Source organism: Chenopodium quinoa, unplaced genomic scaffold (assembly GCF_001683475.1).
Source record: "Chenopodium quinoa cultivar QQ74 unplaced genomic scaffold, ASM168347v1, whole genome shotgun sequence".
In the NCBI taxonomy this organism is placed as follows: domain Eukaryota; kingdom Viridiplantae; phylum Streptophyta; class Magnoliopsida; order Caryophyllales; family Amaranthaceae; genus Chenopodium; species Chenopodium quinoa.
Genome location: NW_018742390.1, coordinates 401,637 through 422,458, shown reverse-complemented (window position 1 = coordinate 422,458; position 20,822 = coordinate 401,637). Strand labels below are relative to the sequence as shown.

At 37.3% G+C, this 20,822-nt stretch overlaps 1 protein-coding gene across 1 annotated transcript; it reads right to left on the bottom strand.

The window, feature by feature from the left end:
* Window positions 1-18,306: 18,306 nt before the first annotated feature.
* Window positions 18,307-19,890, bottom strand: LOC110699578. The gene is made up of 4 exons (XM_021877083.1): window positions 19,324-19,890; window positions 19,184-19,238; window positions 18,890-19,108; window positions 18,307-18,755 (listed from the first exon to the last, which is right to left on the bottom strand). Exons 1-4 carry the CDS (start codon window positions 19,888-19,890, stop codon window positions 18,307-18,309), a joined length of 1,290 nt encoding a protein of 429 aa, XP_021732775.1.
* Window positions 19,891-20,822: the final 932 nt, after the last annotated feature.

The window sequence follows — 20,822 nt, the reverse complement described above, 5'->3', positions numbered from 1 at the left end:
TAGTCAAGTAGGCACAACATGATGCAATGAGTTTGCAACCTAACCATGGCTCTAGTTCTCTAAAGTTCGGGATATGGGTTAGTTAAAGAGGGTCCTCGGTTAATTGTCCGGATGCACCACGCGGAAGCCTAACCGTGTAGGGTTGGCGCGAGTGGATGGGACACCGCGAATTTTTATAAAAAACTCGCTTCCATGGTTTGGTGAATTCAACATTCTCGGATGTACCCTTTGTTGCAGAGAGCGTTCAATCAGGTAGATGGAGCATGAATTCCCAGAGGATTATGTCCATATGTAGAACAAATATGGGTTTCAGAAAAGTGAGAAAAACTCAATCAGGAAGTAGGATCGAGTAAACAGTGCTAAAAACTGGTCGAAATTAGAAAGCATATTTCTGGCTCAGTATTGGAAGAACTTGGCGCCAGCGAACAGAGGTCGGCGCCAACAATTTGGGTTTGGCGCCTGGCGACAAAAGTTGTCGCCTGGTGCCAGAGACAAATAAGTGGCGCTAGACTCTATTTTCCTACATGCCTCAACAACTTTCTATGCTCGATAAAATTTTCCAGTTTTGCGCAGCATTATTTCGATCCTAGTTGTGAAAGATATTCCTCAAATTTCCCACGTGTAAAAATCCTATGTTTTTAACTCATTACGGATGGTCTTTCCAATGAGATATTTTTTATGCATATGACAATAATGTTAATCAAAATTACTCACATGAAATACTTTGAACTTTTCGAGTCTCATCCACTCATTCTAAGTCATTGCCGAAATAAATTTCAGGAATTAAAATAGAAATCCTCCCCAGCGGAGCCGCCAAATACTGTAGGGAATATTTCAAGCATTACCCCAAACTTGAACCCCATTGTGATCATACATTAAAGTACGGTGGCATCCAAAGGGAAGGAAGCTAGAGCAAAAGAGTCGCCAACAAGTTTTAGGAACTTGTAAACCATTCACGAGGTGAAGGTTACACCCTTAACGATCCAGGAGATCGTCAACTCTAATAAGTCTGGAACCATGACTGGTAGTTAGGAGATGAAGGTACAAATCCATCTAAAAGAGATTGAACCTGCCCTAATAATAGGTCTCTACTTTATTCTGATCGTATTCATGTGCGCTTTTTGACCAACATGCAATCGATAGGTTTAACCCTAAACCTGTTTAATCTACGTTGGTTGAATATTAATGCACAAATAAACTATTATTGGCGATCACTTGAATAATATTCAAATTAACCCTAAACAAGATTATTAATTATCTTATTAAGCGTGATTACAAGTACAAATTCCCTTTAAACGTGCATAAAACATGTGATCAAGTATAACAATAAATATCAAGCCACATAATAACAATTTAAATAATAATTATAACAATTATAAAAATAATCATAATAATAATTATAATCAATAATCATGTGAAAGCATAATAGCAAGATCTTAGGCATGATACTAACAAGATTAATAACAAACCCTAGCATGTCACTAAACAATAAAGATCAAATATTTAACCCTAACATGATACTAACAGGAATATTAGGAAGAAAATAGGAAGCATCACAAAAATCATAATTTTCATATTTGATATTAGAATTTATAGTTATTACCCTAAACATGATACTAGGAAAATCAAAACGCCCTAACATGACACTAAGAAACAAAATGACGACCTAAACATGATTTCTATATCATAATATCAATAAACTAATAAAAGAACTTACTTGGATACCTCGTATCTCTTTCTAATAATAAAATACACGCGTTAGTAACTTAAAGAAAAATAATAAAATTAAATTAAATAATAAGTGAAAGAGAGTTTTGGGACCAAACCCTCATAAATTAAAACCTTTCACGTCTAGGGCGAAGGCAACTTCGAACTTGGCTGGTGCTTCTTGGTCTTGTGAATGCGGAATTTTGTATGCGAAAGGCTAGTTTAGAAAAGAGAGAGGAGAAATTTTAAAAATAAGAGAGAATAAGAAAAATAATTGTTGTTGATGATTCAAAACGGAGGTTTTAGGAGGCTATTTATAGAGAAAATCAGCCGGACGGATAGAAAAACAAATCAGAGTTTTGAAGAGAATAAAACAGGTTTAGCGCCAGGCGCTAACGACTAGCGCCAGGCGCTAATAACTAATTTTACGCGTTTTCTTAATTTTAATAAAATTTAGCCGTACAAAAGGGCAAAATCGTATTTACCTTAAAAACACTTCTTTTATTCTGATTAAAACTCTAAAAAGTCAACCAAAGTCAATTTATCAATGCTAATTGAATTAGGAATGAAACGAACGTTCTAGAAGAATATAGAAAACTAAAATCAATTCTAATTGAATTAGGAATGATAAATCCATATTAGGCCCTCCTCTAGATCATTGGGCCGCATATAAAGATCAAATCGGGCCCAGTTTAGTAATTTGGCCATAACTTTCTCATTATTCATCAGAATTGGGCTTATCATTGGAAAGTTCTTTTCAAGCCCCATCCAACTATACCATTATTAGACCCTTTCCATGGACTAAACCAAACTGGATTGGCTGTTTTCTTAAAATAGGTTTTCAAAAACAAAGAGAATGAAAAGAATAAAAAACTATCCGCAACATTAGACTTTCCACACTTTCACCTCATTCGATTATGATTCGACGTGAAAGGTACTCATCACTGGGTTTGGTTTTGGGGAGACACAAATGGGTGTCTACAGGTCCAAACCTTCAGTTATTTATACCTTTCACGCCTTGGTTTAAGGACGGAACCTCAGGTCGTATGGACTCCTTGGAGTGCTTAAGGGAAGAATGGTATAATTAGAAATATAGGTTTAAGGCTTAGAATATGAGACAGAGAAGAGAATGATTTTTGGTGTAAAAGAGAGGAAAAGATAATGATTTCATTCCCCGAACTGCAGAAAGGAGGGTCCTATTTATAGAGAAAATGAGCAGGGGGAACACACGGAACACTAAAAAGATAAAAACCCTAAAAAAGGTTGCCGCAACATGGCAAGGATTCCCGTGACGCGGGGAAAATTGGTGTGAAGCAGGACAGATTTAACCTATAGAGGATAAAAGCGCGTGAAGAATTACGCGGAGAAAACACGGAAAAATCCTGTGTCACGGTATGGGTGTTGTGACACGGGAAATTATACCGTGACACGACATTAATTCCCGTGTCGCGGAAGAGTTTCCCGTGACGTGGGGAATTTTCACGTGGAAAGAACGCGACAAAAGCATGAGAATTCCTGTGTCATGACACCAAGCACCGTGACACATTGAGAATTCCGGTGTTACTGCACCAGGCCCGTGACACGTTGAGAATTCCCGTGTAACGATACAAGGCCCCGTGCCACGTCATCTTCTCCCGTGACGCGACAATTTTAAACTGCGCGCAGTAATTTTAGTTTTTTACGCGTTTTTAAAATTACGATAATTTTTTATCTGTAACTTGGATATAATATATCATTGGAAAGCTTATCAAGTCTACTTTCCAACCCAATTAGAATCAGGTTAAAATAATTTTTATATTTTAAGATATGACCGTTTTAGTAGAAGGATGTCAGTTTTGGGGTGAGTTTAGTGTTTGGCTCATATCTTTTTCGTTTTGAATTGGAATTGGGCTTATAATATATGGTTGGAAAGATTATTTCAATTCCTACATAAATAAATTATAATTGGATCAAAATTATAAGGCAAAAAAATCAGTTTCTCTTAGTTTTGCGATGTGGACACGAAAAGTGGAAAATAAGTTATGGTTTAGGGAAATGAGCTAGGAATCGGATTGGTTTATGAAATGTATTGAATGGAAACATTGACTTAAGCACTCCAAAGATTAAATACTCAACCACGACCAATAATGGTGGTGAAATCGGGTTTGGTTTTGGGGAGACATTTTTAGGTGTCTACAGAAAAGATATGAATAAAATGTCAAACTCTATCCAAAACTGATACCATCTCACTATTTTTTCCATATATCTTATTCTAAAAAATAATTTAATCTGATTTTAATTGGGTTAGAAAGTAGACTTCATGTTCTTTTCAACGACATCTTATTCATCCTATTCCAATTTCTGTATCAAAAGATATGATAAAAACAAAAATTGCAAAAATTGCTGTCAATCGAGTTTTATTCCGATTTAATTCGGACCTTATCTTAATTCTTCGACCCTTCTTTTTTTTCTATAAATAGAGGTCATATCTTCTCTTTTTCAATCATCAACAATCTTGATCATCAAATAATTCTCTTCTCCCTCTTTAGCCTAAATACTAGCCATCCTACTCTCTCAAAATACTTCCCTTAAGCACTCAAAGGAGTTCATACTTAACCCGAAGTTCTATACTTTAACCAAGGCGTGATAGGTAGCATTACCTAAGCGTTTGGACCAAATCAACTCTATTTTTTATTTAATTTACTTTTCATTTGCTTTATAATTTAATTGAAGTTACTACCTATTTATTCATGATGTAGCAATTTAAAGGAACGTGTGGAATGTGAGTAATTAAATAATTTAATTACTTATTTTATTTTACTATTGCTAGTATCATTATTAGGTCATTTTATATTTTATTTGACTAACAATTTATTGTTTAATTGCTTCCAATATTAATGATAATTCTATTATTATTCTATTGATCACCATATTGCATGTTTAAAGGGAATATGTAATGGAAAATCACGCCTAATATGATAATTTGGACAACCGGTTTAGGTTCTTTTTTAATCTTGTTGTTAAATGAAGTGATTACGATATTTTAGAATTATATGTTGCAATAATATTCAACCAATTTAGCTTAATAATAGTTTGGTGCAAATTGAATCTCTGTTTGTATGCCTTTGAGATCGCAGGAATCACTTTTCACTATAAGAATCGAGTAGAGGCCAATACGGGCGAATGTGACTCCATGACTCACTTTATACCAACATCCCCGATCCTCCTTTCGTGGTTTCGAACCATATGGAGTTAGTAATCTCATGGATTATGAATGGGTTGTAACCTTCACGGGTCAATCATTGTTTCCTATCGTTGTCCCTTTATCGTGGTTGCCTTTTATGATCCGTGAACGGTTTACAAGTTCCTTAAAAACTTGTTGGCGGCTCCCTTCTTTCCTTGTCCCTAATCGTATACGTCAATTCCCACTTCCTAAGAGTGCCAAGCATATTCACCACATGCTTTTAACGTAGGCGCACTTTGAGCGACGCTTATAGTTTGGCGACTCCACTGGGGAGGATTCTTGGTTATTTATCGATTTGAGTGATCGGTATTTAATTAAGATGAGTGGATGAGACTTGAAAGATTCTTGAAAAATATTCCTGTGATTAATTTAACATTTTTGCATAAGCATAGACGTTTTAACGTCGCATTTAGGTCTGTCCCGTAGGAAAAATTGAATAACTTGGTTGCGTACGAAGGAAAACAGGGCACCAGTCAGATTTTCTGGCTGCCTTGCCATGACAGAATATGTCGTGTCACGGTGCAGTACACCGTCTGACGGTGTGTAGCATCGTGGCACGGTGAACTCTGCCGTGTCACGGCAATCCTAAAATCAGTCAGGTGGCTTGTTTTCTCATCTCACAGTCAACTTCCTTAGATTTTTTTGAAAAAACGTGTGTGTTCTACATGCGTCTTAGCCCCAGAGGATTTAAGCTCTATCAACCCAAAAATGCTCATGGCAATAAGGGTTCATCCGAGTTTTTAAATCCACCCAAACCATGGAGTCGAGTTTGATTTCATCACGAACTCGCGGCCGCTCGTTAACATACAGCCTCAAGGGAGGCTGCCTTGCTAACACGTCCAAACTCTTAAAGATGGTACCCTTTGACACCCAAAAGTTTTACCATAGTCGAACATAGAATTTGACTTTAGGTTGTGAACTTCATTGCATCATGCGTGATGATATGCTTATATGTGCTTTTTTTTATTGACTTATTTTTTAATTTGTTTTTTCTCTTATCAAACTCTTTTTATTTTTTTTAGTGTCAAGTCATAGATTTTTTTTTTGTAAATTGAGTCAACCCGGATTTTTAGTCTCGTATCCTACACAAGAGTCAACTTGTTTTGGTCATATATGGAGTTCTAGAAAGAGCTTGTCATGCCACATATGGATCTGTAGCCCGAGTTTTATCTTTTATTTGAAGTTGTTTTCGTTCCATTAAGAGTCACAGCTAAAAAGGTATAACTGATGTACTACAACCTGTCAAGTTTAGGTGTCTTTTTAGCGTGAACTTTCTTTTTTTCTTTTTTTTTTTTAATTTTTTTTCAAGCTAATATTAGCCAAGTCCTTTAATCCGTGTCAACTCGTATAACATAGGATTATAGATTTTTATTTATTTATTTATTTATTTATTATACCCATGAGTCATAACTCATCTAGAATTCTAGTCATCTTCCTAGCTAGTTTCTTGTGATGGATTGTTGTGCTAACTTTAACATGTGTTCTTTGTCTTTGATTGTGATTGATCTTATATATATCTAACAATTGCCAATGGAACGTTTTCACCTAGTAAATAGCATAAACATTAAAATTGGACAAAATTAATCAAGTTAGTTTGTCTTTTACTCTTCCGTGCTATTTGGTCATTGGGTCCTTTATTTTTCACAACGTCTTCATGTCTAGCCATGCGATCATACCACGAGTCTTAATAAACTCACCTAATCTCACACGTTGAGTCATTGCACACACTTTGTCTTCGAGTAATGCATTATATTGTTTATGATTGTATAATAGGACCATGTACGCATCGTTTTCCGTCGTAATAGGAATAAGTAGAGTATTTCCCATCAGTTTTCAAAAAATTTTCATACACCCTTCCTTTTCGATCTGAGTATTGAGTGAATGCATTAAGTGAGCTCTTCCTTACACGGTACTTGAGTCTAAAATCACTAGGCAATAGTTGGAAGAATAAGGGGAACACCACTCCTTCCTTCTTTTCTTCCAAACAAAGCATCAACAACAACAAACTTTTTTCCTCACTAGGCGGCAAGAAGTAACTCATAAACAGCCATGAAGACAAAGCACGATGCAAGCTTCTAACCAAGATTTCATGTTTTCTTCTTCTTTTGTTTCAAACCCTTCCCCCTAAAAAGTCTAGCATAGGTTCTCCTTATCCATGAGTTTACGTGTCACATTTCTTACCTTCTTCATAAACGAGCATCTCTTTCTTACATTCGATCATGTGATTAGAAAAAAAACAATTTTCGTATCGAACACAAGGTACACCAGTGACTTGAGGCACCTTTGCAACCCTGTCATTCCTTGTTAACCGTTCCATCACATTCCATTTCTCCATCAACCACTTTGAGCCTCGTCTAACGTTTGGCCTTCATTTCTTCAACCCACATTCACTTAACCCTGGGATTGGAAGATGTGTAATTGTATAACATTCAAAAAGCAAGTAAAACAAAAACTAGCAAAGCAACAATAAAACAATGTCTAAAAGCAAGTGTTCAAATGTCTTTGATATGAACACGTCTCAAATTGCGTCTCACATAGAGTGCTTAGTAACATGCCTGAGAAACATGAATGCTAAGTGAGTGATGGACCGCATGATCTGAGATTTCCTAAATTGACTCAAAAGAATGAAAAAATAAAATTCAAAACAAAAAAATATATAAGAAAAATAAAACTTGCAAAATTCAAAATTTTCAAATTCACAATTACACGTCGTAGGGATTCTCTCGGGTCTTGAGCCTTTTATCCTTTTCTTCTTTATACCATCAAATTAACAACATTACAATCCTTGAATGACCTCTTTGAGAAGTACATACACTTGTGCAAAGTTCGGTTGGAGCTACGTTCGGCCTAATTCCCAACGGATATGTAGGCAACCTCACATTGAGGTGCGGTCACATTCAAATGCATGATCGAGTTGAAGAATATCCAATGCTTCATCCTACGACCCTATCCATCCAGAGGTAGACTTGGGGGCTTGAACCCACATCATTTAGCCTACCTATCCTAAAGAGTCACCATCTCAACTTCTCACATCTATTTCCCTCACCATAGCCATTGCAGCCTCACCTATTATCACTTTCACACACTTCTTTCACACATACATAGCCATATCAACTTTCCCTTAGGAACCTTTTATCATGAAATCTTGTTTAAACACTGTGCATGCTTCATCATCTTTACAGACAACATTCATTAGAAGAAACATTGTATACTTTCTTAGCTTCTTGACCTGAGATATGTTCATTGTTTTATGCATCGCATAATGTGCTGAGCAACATTTATATATCAATGATTTGTAATCATACAAAGCATATCGTTCTTAGCTCCTTGACCTAAGAAACGTTCATTATGCAATAATCACTTCATCTGTATACGTGCTTAGCTTCCAGACCTAAGTGACGTTCAAGATCGTTTCTTTACAACATATATGATGCTTAGCTCCATGACCTAAGTTCATTCATCGTGTCACATGATGTAATTGTCCTTAGCCTCCTGGCCTAAGGACATGCATCATGCATACATTACATTCAAGAAAAGCAATTTAATCCATGCAATTCATTTTGTCTTGCTCAACGAGGAAGTTTAAAACTTCTTTCCTTTTCTTTTGGAGAAGTTCGAAAACCTTTTCAAAATTTTCTCATCGAGGGAAGTTCAAAAATAAAAGTTTAGTTTTCACGTCTTTCTTTTTTGGGAGAAAGTCGGTACTCTCCACTCATCTCATGAGAAAAATGACGGAAAATTTTTGCTTTTGCATTTTCTGTTGCTTGTGTTTGCACAGACACACCATATACACACACAACCATAAGTTATACACATGTCATGTCGTGACTAGTCAAACTAGGGCAAGTTAGTTGGTCAAGTCAATCACAGTCTATACGAGTCCTTTAGCAAATTTTATTTTGTAGGTCTCAATTACAACCCACGTTCAGGGACAAGTGAACCATCTACAACCAAAGTCCGGGGACAAGCGGACCATCTACAACCCACGTCCGGGGACAAGCGGACCATCTACAGCCCACGTTCAGGGACAAGCAAACAAATTACATCCCACGTTCGGGGACAAGCAAACCTTTTACAGCCCACGTTCGGGGACAAGCGAACCAACTATAACCCACGTCTAAGGACAAGCGGACTATCTACAGCCCACGTTCGGGGACAAGCAAACCATCTACAACCCACGTTCGGGGACAATCAAACCATCATCATTTTAGTGATCATATCCTAAGCGGAGATGATTCACGGAGCAAGGTTCTCGATACACAAAGACTTGTAATCTCATCATCAGACAAGTCTTTCCTCAAGCATGGAAAGTGTCGTCCGGTGGATTTCTTCAAGCATAGAAACCTGTCAAAATCATCTGTCAACTTTCCTCAAGCATGGAAAGTGTCATCCGGTGGAGTTTTTCAAGCATAGAAAGCTGCCAAAATCATCTGTCGACTTTCCTCAAGCATGAAAAGTATTATCGGGTTGATTTCTTTAAGCATAGAAAGCTGCCAAAATCACCTGTCAACGTTCCTCAAGCATGGAAAGTTCATCCGGTGTGTTTCTTCAAGTGTAGAAAGCTATCAAGTTCATCTGTCGGCTTTCCTCAAGCATGGAAAGTATTATCCGGTGGGTTTCTTCAAGCATAGAAAACCGCCAAATTCATATGTTGACTTTCCTCAAGCATGGAAAGTATCATCCAGTAGATTTCTTCAGGCTTAGAAAGCTACCAAACTCGTCAGTCGGCTTTCCTAAGGCAAGGAAAGGGCATTTCAACAAACGTCATCCGGTGGATTCCTTCAAGCATAGGAAACTACCAAACTCATTTGTCACCGATACACTGGTGTCAGATAAACATTCTATCCCTTTACTATTTTATCTGTAGAACTAGCATTTTTCTGCAGGTATCGGCGTATATAGAGTGATTTAGGATTGCATAACGTCTTAAATCATTCTTTGTCCCTATCGACTACTTTGACTATCGTTTTCAAAACTAGCGTTTCTACAAACTCAGTCAAAGTGGGGGCTTCTGTAGACACTTAAAAATGTCTCCGCAAAACCAAACCCAATGATGAACAACCTTTCACCGCCATTATTGGTCGGGTTGACTATTTAATCTTGGAGTGCTTAAATCCATATTTCCATTTCATAAAACCAACCCAACTCCTATCCCATTTTCCCAAACCATAACTTATTTTCCTCTTTTCGTGCCTTTAAACCCAAAATAATTTATTTCGTGTCCTTTTAAATCATTCATTTGGTGTCCTTTCTATAAAAACATTTATTCCAGATTATTTTGGTCCATTATCTGGTTTTAATGATTGAATAGTTGGACGTGGATTTAAAAGAGCTTTCCAACGATATATTATAAGCCTAAATCCGAGTTATAACGAATAAGTTATGGCCAAAATATTAAGTTGAGCCCAAACCGAACCTAAGCCCACCTTACCTACGACCCAATGATCAAGTGGAGGGTACAAATTATTTAATCCCATTCCTAAAAAAATTAGGATTAATTGGAATTTTCAAAAAGATCTTAATTATCCTTTTTGAAAAGATAAGATTAAAGAGTTTGAAATTAAATAAAACTTTCCTTTTTGAAAATCCTATTTCTATCCGAATTAAAAGACGTTCAAAGATAGTCAGATATGATTTTTGTGCCTCATATTTTTTATCCAAATTTTATATGGTTGGATAGCCCTTGAAATTATCTTCCAATGATATATTATAATATCAATTCAGAGCTTTAACGTAAAAGATATGAATAAAATGTCAAACTCTATCCAAAACTGACACCTTCTCACTATTTCGGCCATATATTTTATTCTACAAAATATTTTAATCTGATTTTAATTGGGTTAGAATTTAGACTCAAGATCTTTCCAACAACATCTTATTTATCTTATTCGGATTTCTGGATCAAAAGATATGATAAAAACAAAATTCATAAAAATTGCTGTCAATGGAGTTTTAATTCGATTTAATTCGAACCTTATCTTAATTCTTCGACCCTTCTTTTTTCTCTATAAATAGAGGTCATATCTCCTCTTTATCAATCATCAACAATCTTGATCATGAAATAATTCTCTTCTCCCTCTTTAGCCTAAATACTAGCCATCCTTTTCTCTCAAAATACTTCCCTTAAGCACTCCAAGGAGTTCATACTTAAACCGAAGTTCTATACTTTAATCAAGGCGTGACAGGTATAATTAACTGAGGGTTTGGAAAAAATCAACTCTATTTTTTTATTTCATTTAATTTTCATTTGCTTTATAATTTAGTTGAAGTTACTAACAATTTATTCATGATGTAGCAATTTAAAGGAACGCGCGGAATGTGAGTAATTAATTAATTATTTTATTTTACTATTGCTATTATCTTGATTAGGTGATTTTGTATTTGATTTGACTAACAATTTATTGTTGAATTGCTTCCAATATTAATGATAATTCTTTTATTATTCTATTGATCACCATATTGCATGTTTAAAGGGATTATTTAATTGAAAATCACGCTTAAATAGATAATTTGGACAACCGGTTTAGGTTCCTTTTTAATCTTGTTGTTTAATCAAGTCATCAGTATATTTTAGAATTATATGTTGCATTAATATTCAACCAATTTAAATTAATAATATTTTGGAGCAAATTGAATCTCTGTTTGTATGCCTTTGAGATCGCAGGAATCACTTTTCACAATAAGAATCGAGTATGGGCCGATACGGGCGAATGTGACTCCATGACTCACTTCATACCACCATACCCGATGCTCCTTTCGTGGTTCCGAACCATATGGACTTAGTAATCTCATGGATTATGACTCACTTTTCACAATAATAATCTCATGCTTCATGTTTTCTTTCCTAATAGAATTTCAGTACCATGTTAGGGTTAAGCTTTGATTTTTTAATGTTTAGTGACATGCTAGGATTTGTTATTAATCTTGTTAGTATCATGCTTAGGGTCTTGCTATTATTATGCTTTAACATGATTATTATGATTATGATTAATATAATTGTTATTATGATGATTATTGTTTTTATTTTTTTTATGATTATTTTGATTATAATTTATGCTTATTTATTATGTTGCTTGATTTTTATTGTTATTGCTTGATCACACCTTTTATTCATGTTTAAAGGGAATTTGTACTAGTAATCACGCTTAATAAGATAATTAATAATCTTGTTTAGGGTTAATTTGAGTATAATTCAAGTGATCACCAATAATAGTTTTATTGTTAATATTAAACCAACATAGATAAACAGGTTTAGGGTTAATCCTATTGATTGCATGTTGGTCAGAAAGCGCACATGAATACGATCAGAATAAAGTAGAGGCCTATTATTAGGGCAGGTTCAATCTCTTTTAGGTTGGATTTGTACCTTCATCCCTGAACTACCAGTCATGGTTCAAGACCTATTGGAGTTAACGATCTCTTGGATCGTCAAGAGGTGTAACCTTCACCCAGTGAATGATTTACAAGTTCCTAAAAGTTGTTGGTGCTTCTTTTGCTCTAGCTTCCTTCCCTTTGGACGCCACCATGCTTAAGTGTATGATCACAGTGGGGTTCAAGTTTAGGATAATGCTTGAAATATTCCCTACAGTAGGCTTAATTTAAAATTTGGTGGTTAACCTAAATTGTGAAGCAAAGATTGCACATTTCTTTACACTGAAACCAAGCAATCACCAAACAAAAATACCAACACCCCAAGCTTATTCAAAGCTAAGATCACAATCATAAGCACAAAAAGCGTGAGAACGCTTCCCCCTAAGCTTAAATGGAGCATTGTCCTCAATCACTTTTTTTTTTGTATTCTCTTTTGTTTTCTTTCTTTAGTAGTGCTTGTCCTCGTCTCTTTTAACTTTGGACGGCTTTTATTTTCAAACTTGCATATATTTTGTCCTTGTATTTTTGAATTGGGACGTCTTTTTACTAGACATTTTCCATTATTCACAATGTATATACAACACAAACTTGCTCATAAACTTGAACCAAGTTCCAAACTTATAGACCACAATCTCCAACAACAATGACCATTGCTTCACAAAAACCAAAAATGAAAATGAAAATGAAACAAAAGGCTCAAGATCTAAAGATGTGGCTTGAAAAGAAGGGAAAAAGGCTCAAAGGGCTTGCAAGAAGGCAAATGTATCCCAAAAACAAAAAGTGAAAAGAAGGACACTATCCTAGAAAAAGGAAAAATACCTCCCCGAAAAAATGCCTTTGTCCTCCCTAGGTGTTCGGTCTCGGTCTTAGGAATCATACGTTAAGATTCTTGATTAAATTTGTGAAAGTCAAGGATCCACGCCGCTCATGTAAGAATATGTTGAAATCTTGAAAAAGTATGAATCTCACATGACTGTAGCAAAAACTCACTAAGGTTGTCAAATCGAAGATAGGGAGCAACTACTAAACATGCCACAAACAAGTAGAATCTGGCTTCATGATCCCCCTAGTTCTTGACAACTACCTTAGCATGCTTTATCTTAGAATCAACCAAATGTATTCTCAAACTGTGCATACCATGACCACCTAGTAAGATTATTATTCAAAAGCAAGAGTCCATTGTTTACAAGTCCAAGTCAAAATAGAAATAGTGAAAAATAAAGCCTCAAAAGGTATGTACAAAACCAAGAACAAAGAGAAAAGAAAAAAAAAAGAATAAAAGTTTAAAAGAAAATATAAAGGAAAAGTAAGAGAACAAAGAAAAGGACAAAGATGCAATCATAAAACGTATTTCCCAATCGACATACAAGCGGTCAAATGGCCACATCGCCAAAGACCCCAAACACACTAGGTGTTATAATCATATATCCTCGAACCGTTCAATTCCCCTAAAACTAATCCTAATCTAAGCAACCAAGAAAAGTAAAGGAATAAAAGTAAAGAGATAAAACAATAAAGGTCTTATCAAGCGTCCAAGCTATGCTACAATAACCAAGGGGTAAGAACGACCTCCTCCAAGAAGCTTCGAAGACCAAAGCGTAAGCTACTAGGAATGGCAACGGATCGGATTCGGGTCGGATGTGGCTAAATCCGAATTCGATCCGTTAAGTAAACGGACCCTGGACTCAGATCCGAATCCGATTCCGAATCCGAAAAATCCGAGTCCAAATCCGATCCGACTTGTAATTTTCGGATCCGAATCCGGTCCGTTTATTCGGACCTCCGAAATGGTCCGAATATTTTTTTTTTATTTTTATTTTTTGTAATGTCATATACCTATAATTTCTTGTATTCTCGTACCAATTAAAGTATAAACATAACATATTTAAAATATAAACTAAGTTACATAACAAAATTTTGCTACAAAACAAGAAAATAGTTGTCTTAAGTTATGGAGCATATGCTTATACTCTCGGATTCGGACTCGGATCGGACTACGTCGGACTTTGCGTAGGGTCCAAGTCTGATCCACCCCCTATTCGGATTCGGATTTATTTTATTGGATTCGGATTCGGATTCGGACTAATTTTAAACGGATTTGAATCGGATTTTTTCCTTCGGATCGAATCGGATTCGAATCGAACTCGGATTAAATTGCCATCCCTATAAGCTACGAGCAAGGTGAGAAAAAGAAAAGGACTATATACAAAATAAAATTGTTAGTAACTTCCAAACAAAATCAAACAAAAGAAAGCTTACTTGAAAACTATGTACAAAAACCTAAAGAAAGCATCATCATCATCATGATCAAAAGAAACCTCAAAACATCATTATCAAAATCAAGACAACAAGACAAACATCGTACTAACTAGACTACCAAGAGCGAATCAAGAAAAATCCACCAAAGCCTTTTCAAACACATCCCCATGAGTCGAAGGCGCCTCCCCCAAAACCTACCCTGAAACATCTTTTTGGATCCCCCCCCCCACAAAATAAGGGCATCGACCACTACGCTCTAAAACATGCAAAGCTAAAGGGGAGGAAACAAAAAGGGAATCAAACAACCAAGGGGGAAACTATTGGCCACTAGGGCTGGCACCACCATCACCCACATCCCAACCACCGGTAAAACCGGGAGGGAACCCATAACGACCCTTGAAAAGGTCAAGTTTGGATATGGAAAATTGATCAAATGGCTCGGGCTGCATACAGAGCTCGGGGTGATTGGGGTGAACATAGTAGTAATTGGGGTCACCCCTGTAATCACTCCTCCACGAAACCCGGTAGTCATAATGACCGGAATCATTTGTAAAGTCGCGCCATGACTCATCGGGGTGTGTAACCCCGGGCCAATAGGGGTACGTGGGGAGGTTGTCACCACCCCAAGATGGCACAGGCCCTTGTTACGGCGGCACATATGGGTAGTTAACCGGAGGAGTGACCTCCCCCCTACGCACACTAGCATCATATAGGGCGCTAGTTTAAAAAGACAAAGTTTGATGGTTGGAATACATACCTTGCATGCTCAATTACATGCGCTTCATATGCTCTCGCATAGCCTCCATCTCATTAAGATAGGCATCTCCACCTTCTCCACCCTCATCATCATCATCATCATCATCACCGTCACCATCATTCACATCATCATCATCATCCTCCATATCATCCTCAACTCTTTCATTGTCAATAGGAATCCTCCAAATAATCCTAGCATCTCGAGTAATTGAGGTGGCGGCCGGGTTTGGGAGTAAACAATAGTGCATATTACGCACTAGCCAAGAATAAACATCGTCTCTCTTAGTTCTAGTAATGAAACGCAAATTGTTAAGTTGCTTCAAATCTAAATACATGTCTTCACTCCCTCCAACCGGAGTGTAAGACCTCAAAAAACGTTCTTGCTTGAAATGATACAGCCATCTCATAATCATACCTCCACAATGTATCTCACCCGTTTTCTTCCCATTAATGATTTCCTTGCAACAATACACAAAAATGTACCAAAATTCAACCTCGGCCCCATATCCGGCCTTGTAGCCATCCAAAAAACTAAGATCTCCTCTCTCGAAAGCTTCCCAAGATCTTGCTTAATAAACACGACATAGCCAAGAACCCGATGAAGAATTCTAAGACATGGGTGAATGATCTCACTAGCAAGCGAATTCATATAGTCAAACACCTTCTTTTAAGCAATTTGTCTCCACCATGGAACCTTATTGTAACCGGACTTGAAAAGGGAAACTAAGGGCTCATAGATGTCGGCATTGGGATTGAAGCCAAGGGCTTTATTTAATTCGGCAAGGTTCATGGTATGCTTGGCATTGAATAGTTGGAAAGAGATGATATAGTTGGTATCCCCCGCCCTATTATACTCAAAAGTAAAGAAAAACTCAATGCAAGGTTCCAAATAGGTTTTTGGAGATGACTTTACAAACTCATCCAAACAAAGGTTACGGATTAGGATGTCAAAATCGACATCAACTCCTAATGTGACCATATCATCGGGAAGATAGTTGCGGGTAGGTCTTAATTTCCGGGTTTTCATTTTGTTATAGATTGGGACATGTTTTGACCGATTGTGAAATTTGAGAGAAGGTGGGGAATCATCTTGAGGAGTTTTGTTGTGAGGAGGTTCGGTGTTTAAAGGTTGGCCTTGAGAGGATTGGAATTGGGAGGATTGGGCGGGGGATTGGTTAGAACGTTTCTTACTACTCTAAACGTTTCTTAACAAATCCATAGCACAAGTTCAACCAGCACAAGAAACTACACAATCACCCAAAATCAACACCAACACTACCACCAATTTTTCAAACCACCTTCACAATACCACCCAAAACCACCACAAACTACAAAGTACCTGTTACAAGCAAAAAAACAACCAAAAATCCAAACAACAACCAACAACATTAATAATCCATCTCAAAAATAAGCATAAATCACTCAAAGTAATTCCAAAACCACCATACAAACAACCATAAACATCATAGTCATGCTTAATCATGGAAAATCAAAACCAATGTATAATAATCAATTGAAATTGAAAAAAAAAAAAAAGGTTAGAAGTATACCAAGATTGAAGACTCAAACAAAGCTCAAAATTGCTTCAAGGACTCAAATTTCCCGAATAACCGCGAGAAAAGAAACTTAATGTTGATGAAAATGGAGTAAGATGGAAAATGTGATGGAAATTTGAGTGAAACAAGGAGGAATTGTGTGAATTTGAGTAAGAATGATGATTTGGGGTTAGGGTTTGAGAGGGGGAAGAGAGAGAAAGGGGAAAAACAAAAGGAGATTGAAAAATAAGAGATGAGAGAGAGAGAGAGTAGCAAACTGGCCTCCTTTGTAACCTTGGTGGCCGCGCCATCTCCCGCATTCGCCGCGCCCGCGGAGATTCGCCCGCACCCGCAGAGAGACCGTGGGGCAACCGCAGGCTTAATCTTGAAAATATTTTGATTTTTACTTTTAAATGGGGTCGCGCCCTCTCCCAACTTCGTCGCGCCCTCTTCAGGTTTGTCGTGCCCGCGGGGCAACCGCGGAGAGTTCCTGGTGCAACAAAACCCGCGTCCACGGCCTTCAGGACCCGCGCCCACGGCAACCTGGCAAAGGCTGACGCCCTCTTCAAGGCCTCTCCAAGCCCTTTCCAATCCCTCTATGAGTAGATTGCTTCCTCCTTGCTTAGTCAATGTAGCTCAACTAATTTAATTGCAACAATTCAATCAACGGATTTTTCACCAAATACCACTGAGTTTAAGATTAATTCACCGTATACCACCAAAAACTTTGTAATACACCTTGTACCACTCAGTTACTGTACATTAACACGAAATGCCTTTTTCCTTAACTGTCGTTAGTCTGCCGTTTGAAGGAATTTACCAATTCACCATATACCACTACTGTGAAAAATTATTTCACCATATACCATTATTTAAAAGTTATTTCACTACTTACCCATTTTTTTTGTAACGGTAATATTTTTTTAAAAAATAACCCTTGCACACTTGTAACGACTACTTTGTTTATAAAAATGTAGTGTTTGAGAAGATACTTATCAAGTCACACTTCTAAAAGCTAGAGTTAAAATGTAAACAAACTTTCATTGCTAAAAGTAATAGCAAGTCGAATTGGTAGCTGTTTGTCTTCAAAAAATTTAGGGCTACATGATTTTGCAATGGTTGTAGTACATTTTCTTGAAATGTAATAAACAAGTTTGTTGCAAAACAACTAAGTGCTTAAGATTATGTCAAAAAAAAACCTGACACAAGTTTGAAATGTTTTCCCCAAAAAATAATACATAATTTATGGCAGCTTCAAGGATTCTAACTGTTAGCCTTTCTCTTCCTCCCTCTTCCTTTGCCTTGCTGTGAATTGGATGCTGCATTTTCTGCTTGTTTTTCTGCTTCCTTTCTTGCCTTACAGGCTTTTGCATTGTGTCCTAACTCCTTGCAAAGACTGCACTTGTTGTTCTTGTGCCTCTTTCCTTTTCTTGTATCATGAGGTGCTCTCCTTCTCTACTTAGCTGGTCTACCTGCAGCTCTTTTGACAGTTGGTGGTGCTATTTCAGGCACATCAAATGCTGGCCAGTGACTTGGATCTGACATGGGATGGATGTGGTCTCCATAAGTCAGCTTGTAAGCAGCTCCCTTGAAGTATGGTGACACATAATCTCTAGCTTGAAGTCTTTGGCTGTATATGACCCTTAGACCATGTCTACATGGTATTCCTAACCCTTGCCACTTCCCACAACCATAGGTCATTGTCTGAAGTGTGACAGAGAACTTCACATGCCCATCCCTGACCTCAAACTCTCCACCACCAGCTGCTATCACATGACACAATCTGGACTCCTCACTTCTTATCTCCAAAACTCCCTTAGCAAACTCTGTTAGCTCATTAGGATCCATATCAATTGCTTTTTCAAACCTAGAACCCATCCTTTTCATGCACCAATTCCTTACAGCTGGTTTAAGTCCAAAAAAAAAAAAAACAAAAACAAAAACAAAAAATCAAACAAAACCAACACAAAGAAATCCAAACCATCAAAACATGGTGCTTACTGTTTAATCACAAAGAAATTAAGGGGTCAGATGTTACCTTCCATTAAAGTCAGGACAGGCAAATCTCTGTTGTCCTTTGTACATGAGTTGAATGACTCGACAAAGTTTGTTGTGTTATGATCACAAAAAATTATTCTGTCAAACATGTACCTAATCCATTGCTCTGCAGTAGGTGTAAGGTAATCAAATGCTGCTACATCATATTTCTCGATCTTTGACATTGCCTTGTCATACACATATGCATTGTATGCATTGGCTGCAATCCAAAAGAGTTTATGAAACTCTGTCCCACTCCACCCAGCTTTTTTTCAGTTAGAGTACACATGCTGACAGCATACCTTCCTAGTTGCTCTTGGGAATACCTCAAAAAGAGCTGATTCAACACCCTTCAACATACAAACACAAAGTTAGTTACTGAAAATTAACAAAAGAAAGACAAAGTTTAATTATTTTAAAAAGCAAGAAACTAACCCTCATCCTGTCACTTATAAAAGTCCAGTCATCCCTTTCAGATCCATATTGTGCAAAAAAGAGCCTTAGGTTTCTGAAAAAGTAAGTCCAGCTGTCTATACTCTCTGTATCAACCAGACCATTAGCTATCTTAAAAATCTCATTATTGCCATCAATGGACACTGTAGTGAGCATGACTCCTTTGTAATAGCCACTGAGATGGGCACCATCAATCCCTATAATGGGTCTACAGCCACCCAAGAACCCTTTCACCTGAGCTGCAAAAGAGATGAAACATGCCTTAAACTTTTCACTATTGCCCCCACTGTTAGTCCAAGTAATGAGAGCATATGAGCCAGGATAGGTGGCCTTTATCATCTCAACATATTTTGGTAAGAGAGCATAGGACTGGGAAAAACCACCATGAATTTTTTCCCTGGCCAAACACTTCACTTTGTAAAATAGCCTGAACTTTACTTGGATCCTAAACCTCTCCAGGCACATCCTTTGCAATGCATCAACAGGGATTTCTGGGTTTGCTTCCAGATCTGGCCTCAAATGTCTACAAAGCCATGCTAAAGGCACCATAGGATTCTCTTCCAGCCTCCCACAAGTTTTATGTTCCCCTTCCAGTATCTTTATTGCCAGTTGACTTTATCAACAAGGACTGCTGCATGAATCCTCCAACTGCAATCATTGATCAGACACCTTGCAGTATATCTATGATTGTCAGCATAGTCTAATGTCACAGCAAAGCCTTCTTGTATGCAAAAATCTCTGAAGACATCATGAAATTGTTCCTTGGTTTCAAATATTAACCAAGGTTCAAGTTAAATTGACCCAAATGGTGAGTTAGACCAGACCTTGCCATTTTTGTACAGGTTGTCTAAAACATGGGTCCCATCCAGGTAGTCATCAAAAGTCTTCTCTTGTATATTATCAACTAGGTCTTCTTCTTCCACAATATACTCGTCATTAAGGTTCAATTCCATATCCAAATCATCCTCAGATTCTGAAAATTCATAGTCATCATCTTCACTATCCTTAGAAGGCCATGGATCAGATTCACCATCACTGTCCTCAACTTGCACAGGTTTTTTGCTCCTTGTATTCACTTCCCTCCCTCCTCTTTTATTCTTCACAACCTCAACACCATACCTTTTTGATGTTCTTCTTGGAACCCTCCACTTTTTTGGTTTAAATCTAGATTGCACTTTAGGCTTGACCACAGAACTAGAAGCAGCACTAGGTTGGGGTGGTGGGGGTGGTGTAGGCTGCCTGGCTTGGGGTGGTGGTTCATGCATGTGTGGGTTATTTAGGGAAGCATGGTGTGTTGGTGTTGCTGGTGGAGAAGGATGCTTACTTGGTGGTGGAGATGTAGGCTGACTAGGTTGAGTTGACTGCTTAGGTTGGGTTTTTTTCTACCTTGGAGTTACTTTTTTCCTTCTAGGAGATTTTTTGGGTGGTGATGGTGTCTTACTTTTTTCATTTGAGGGTTGAGATGGTTCATTTTGTGAGGG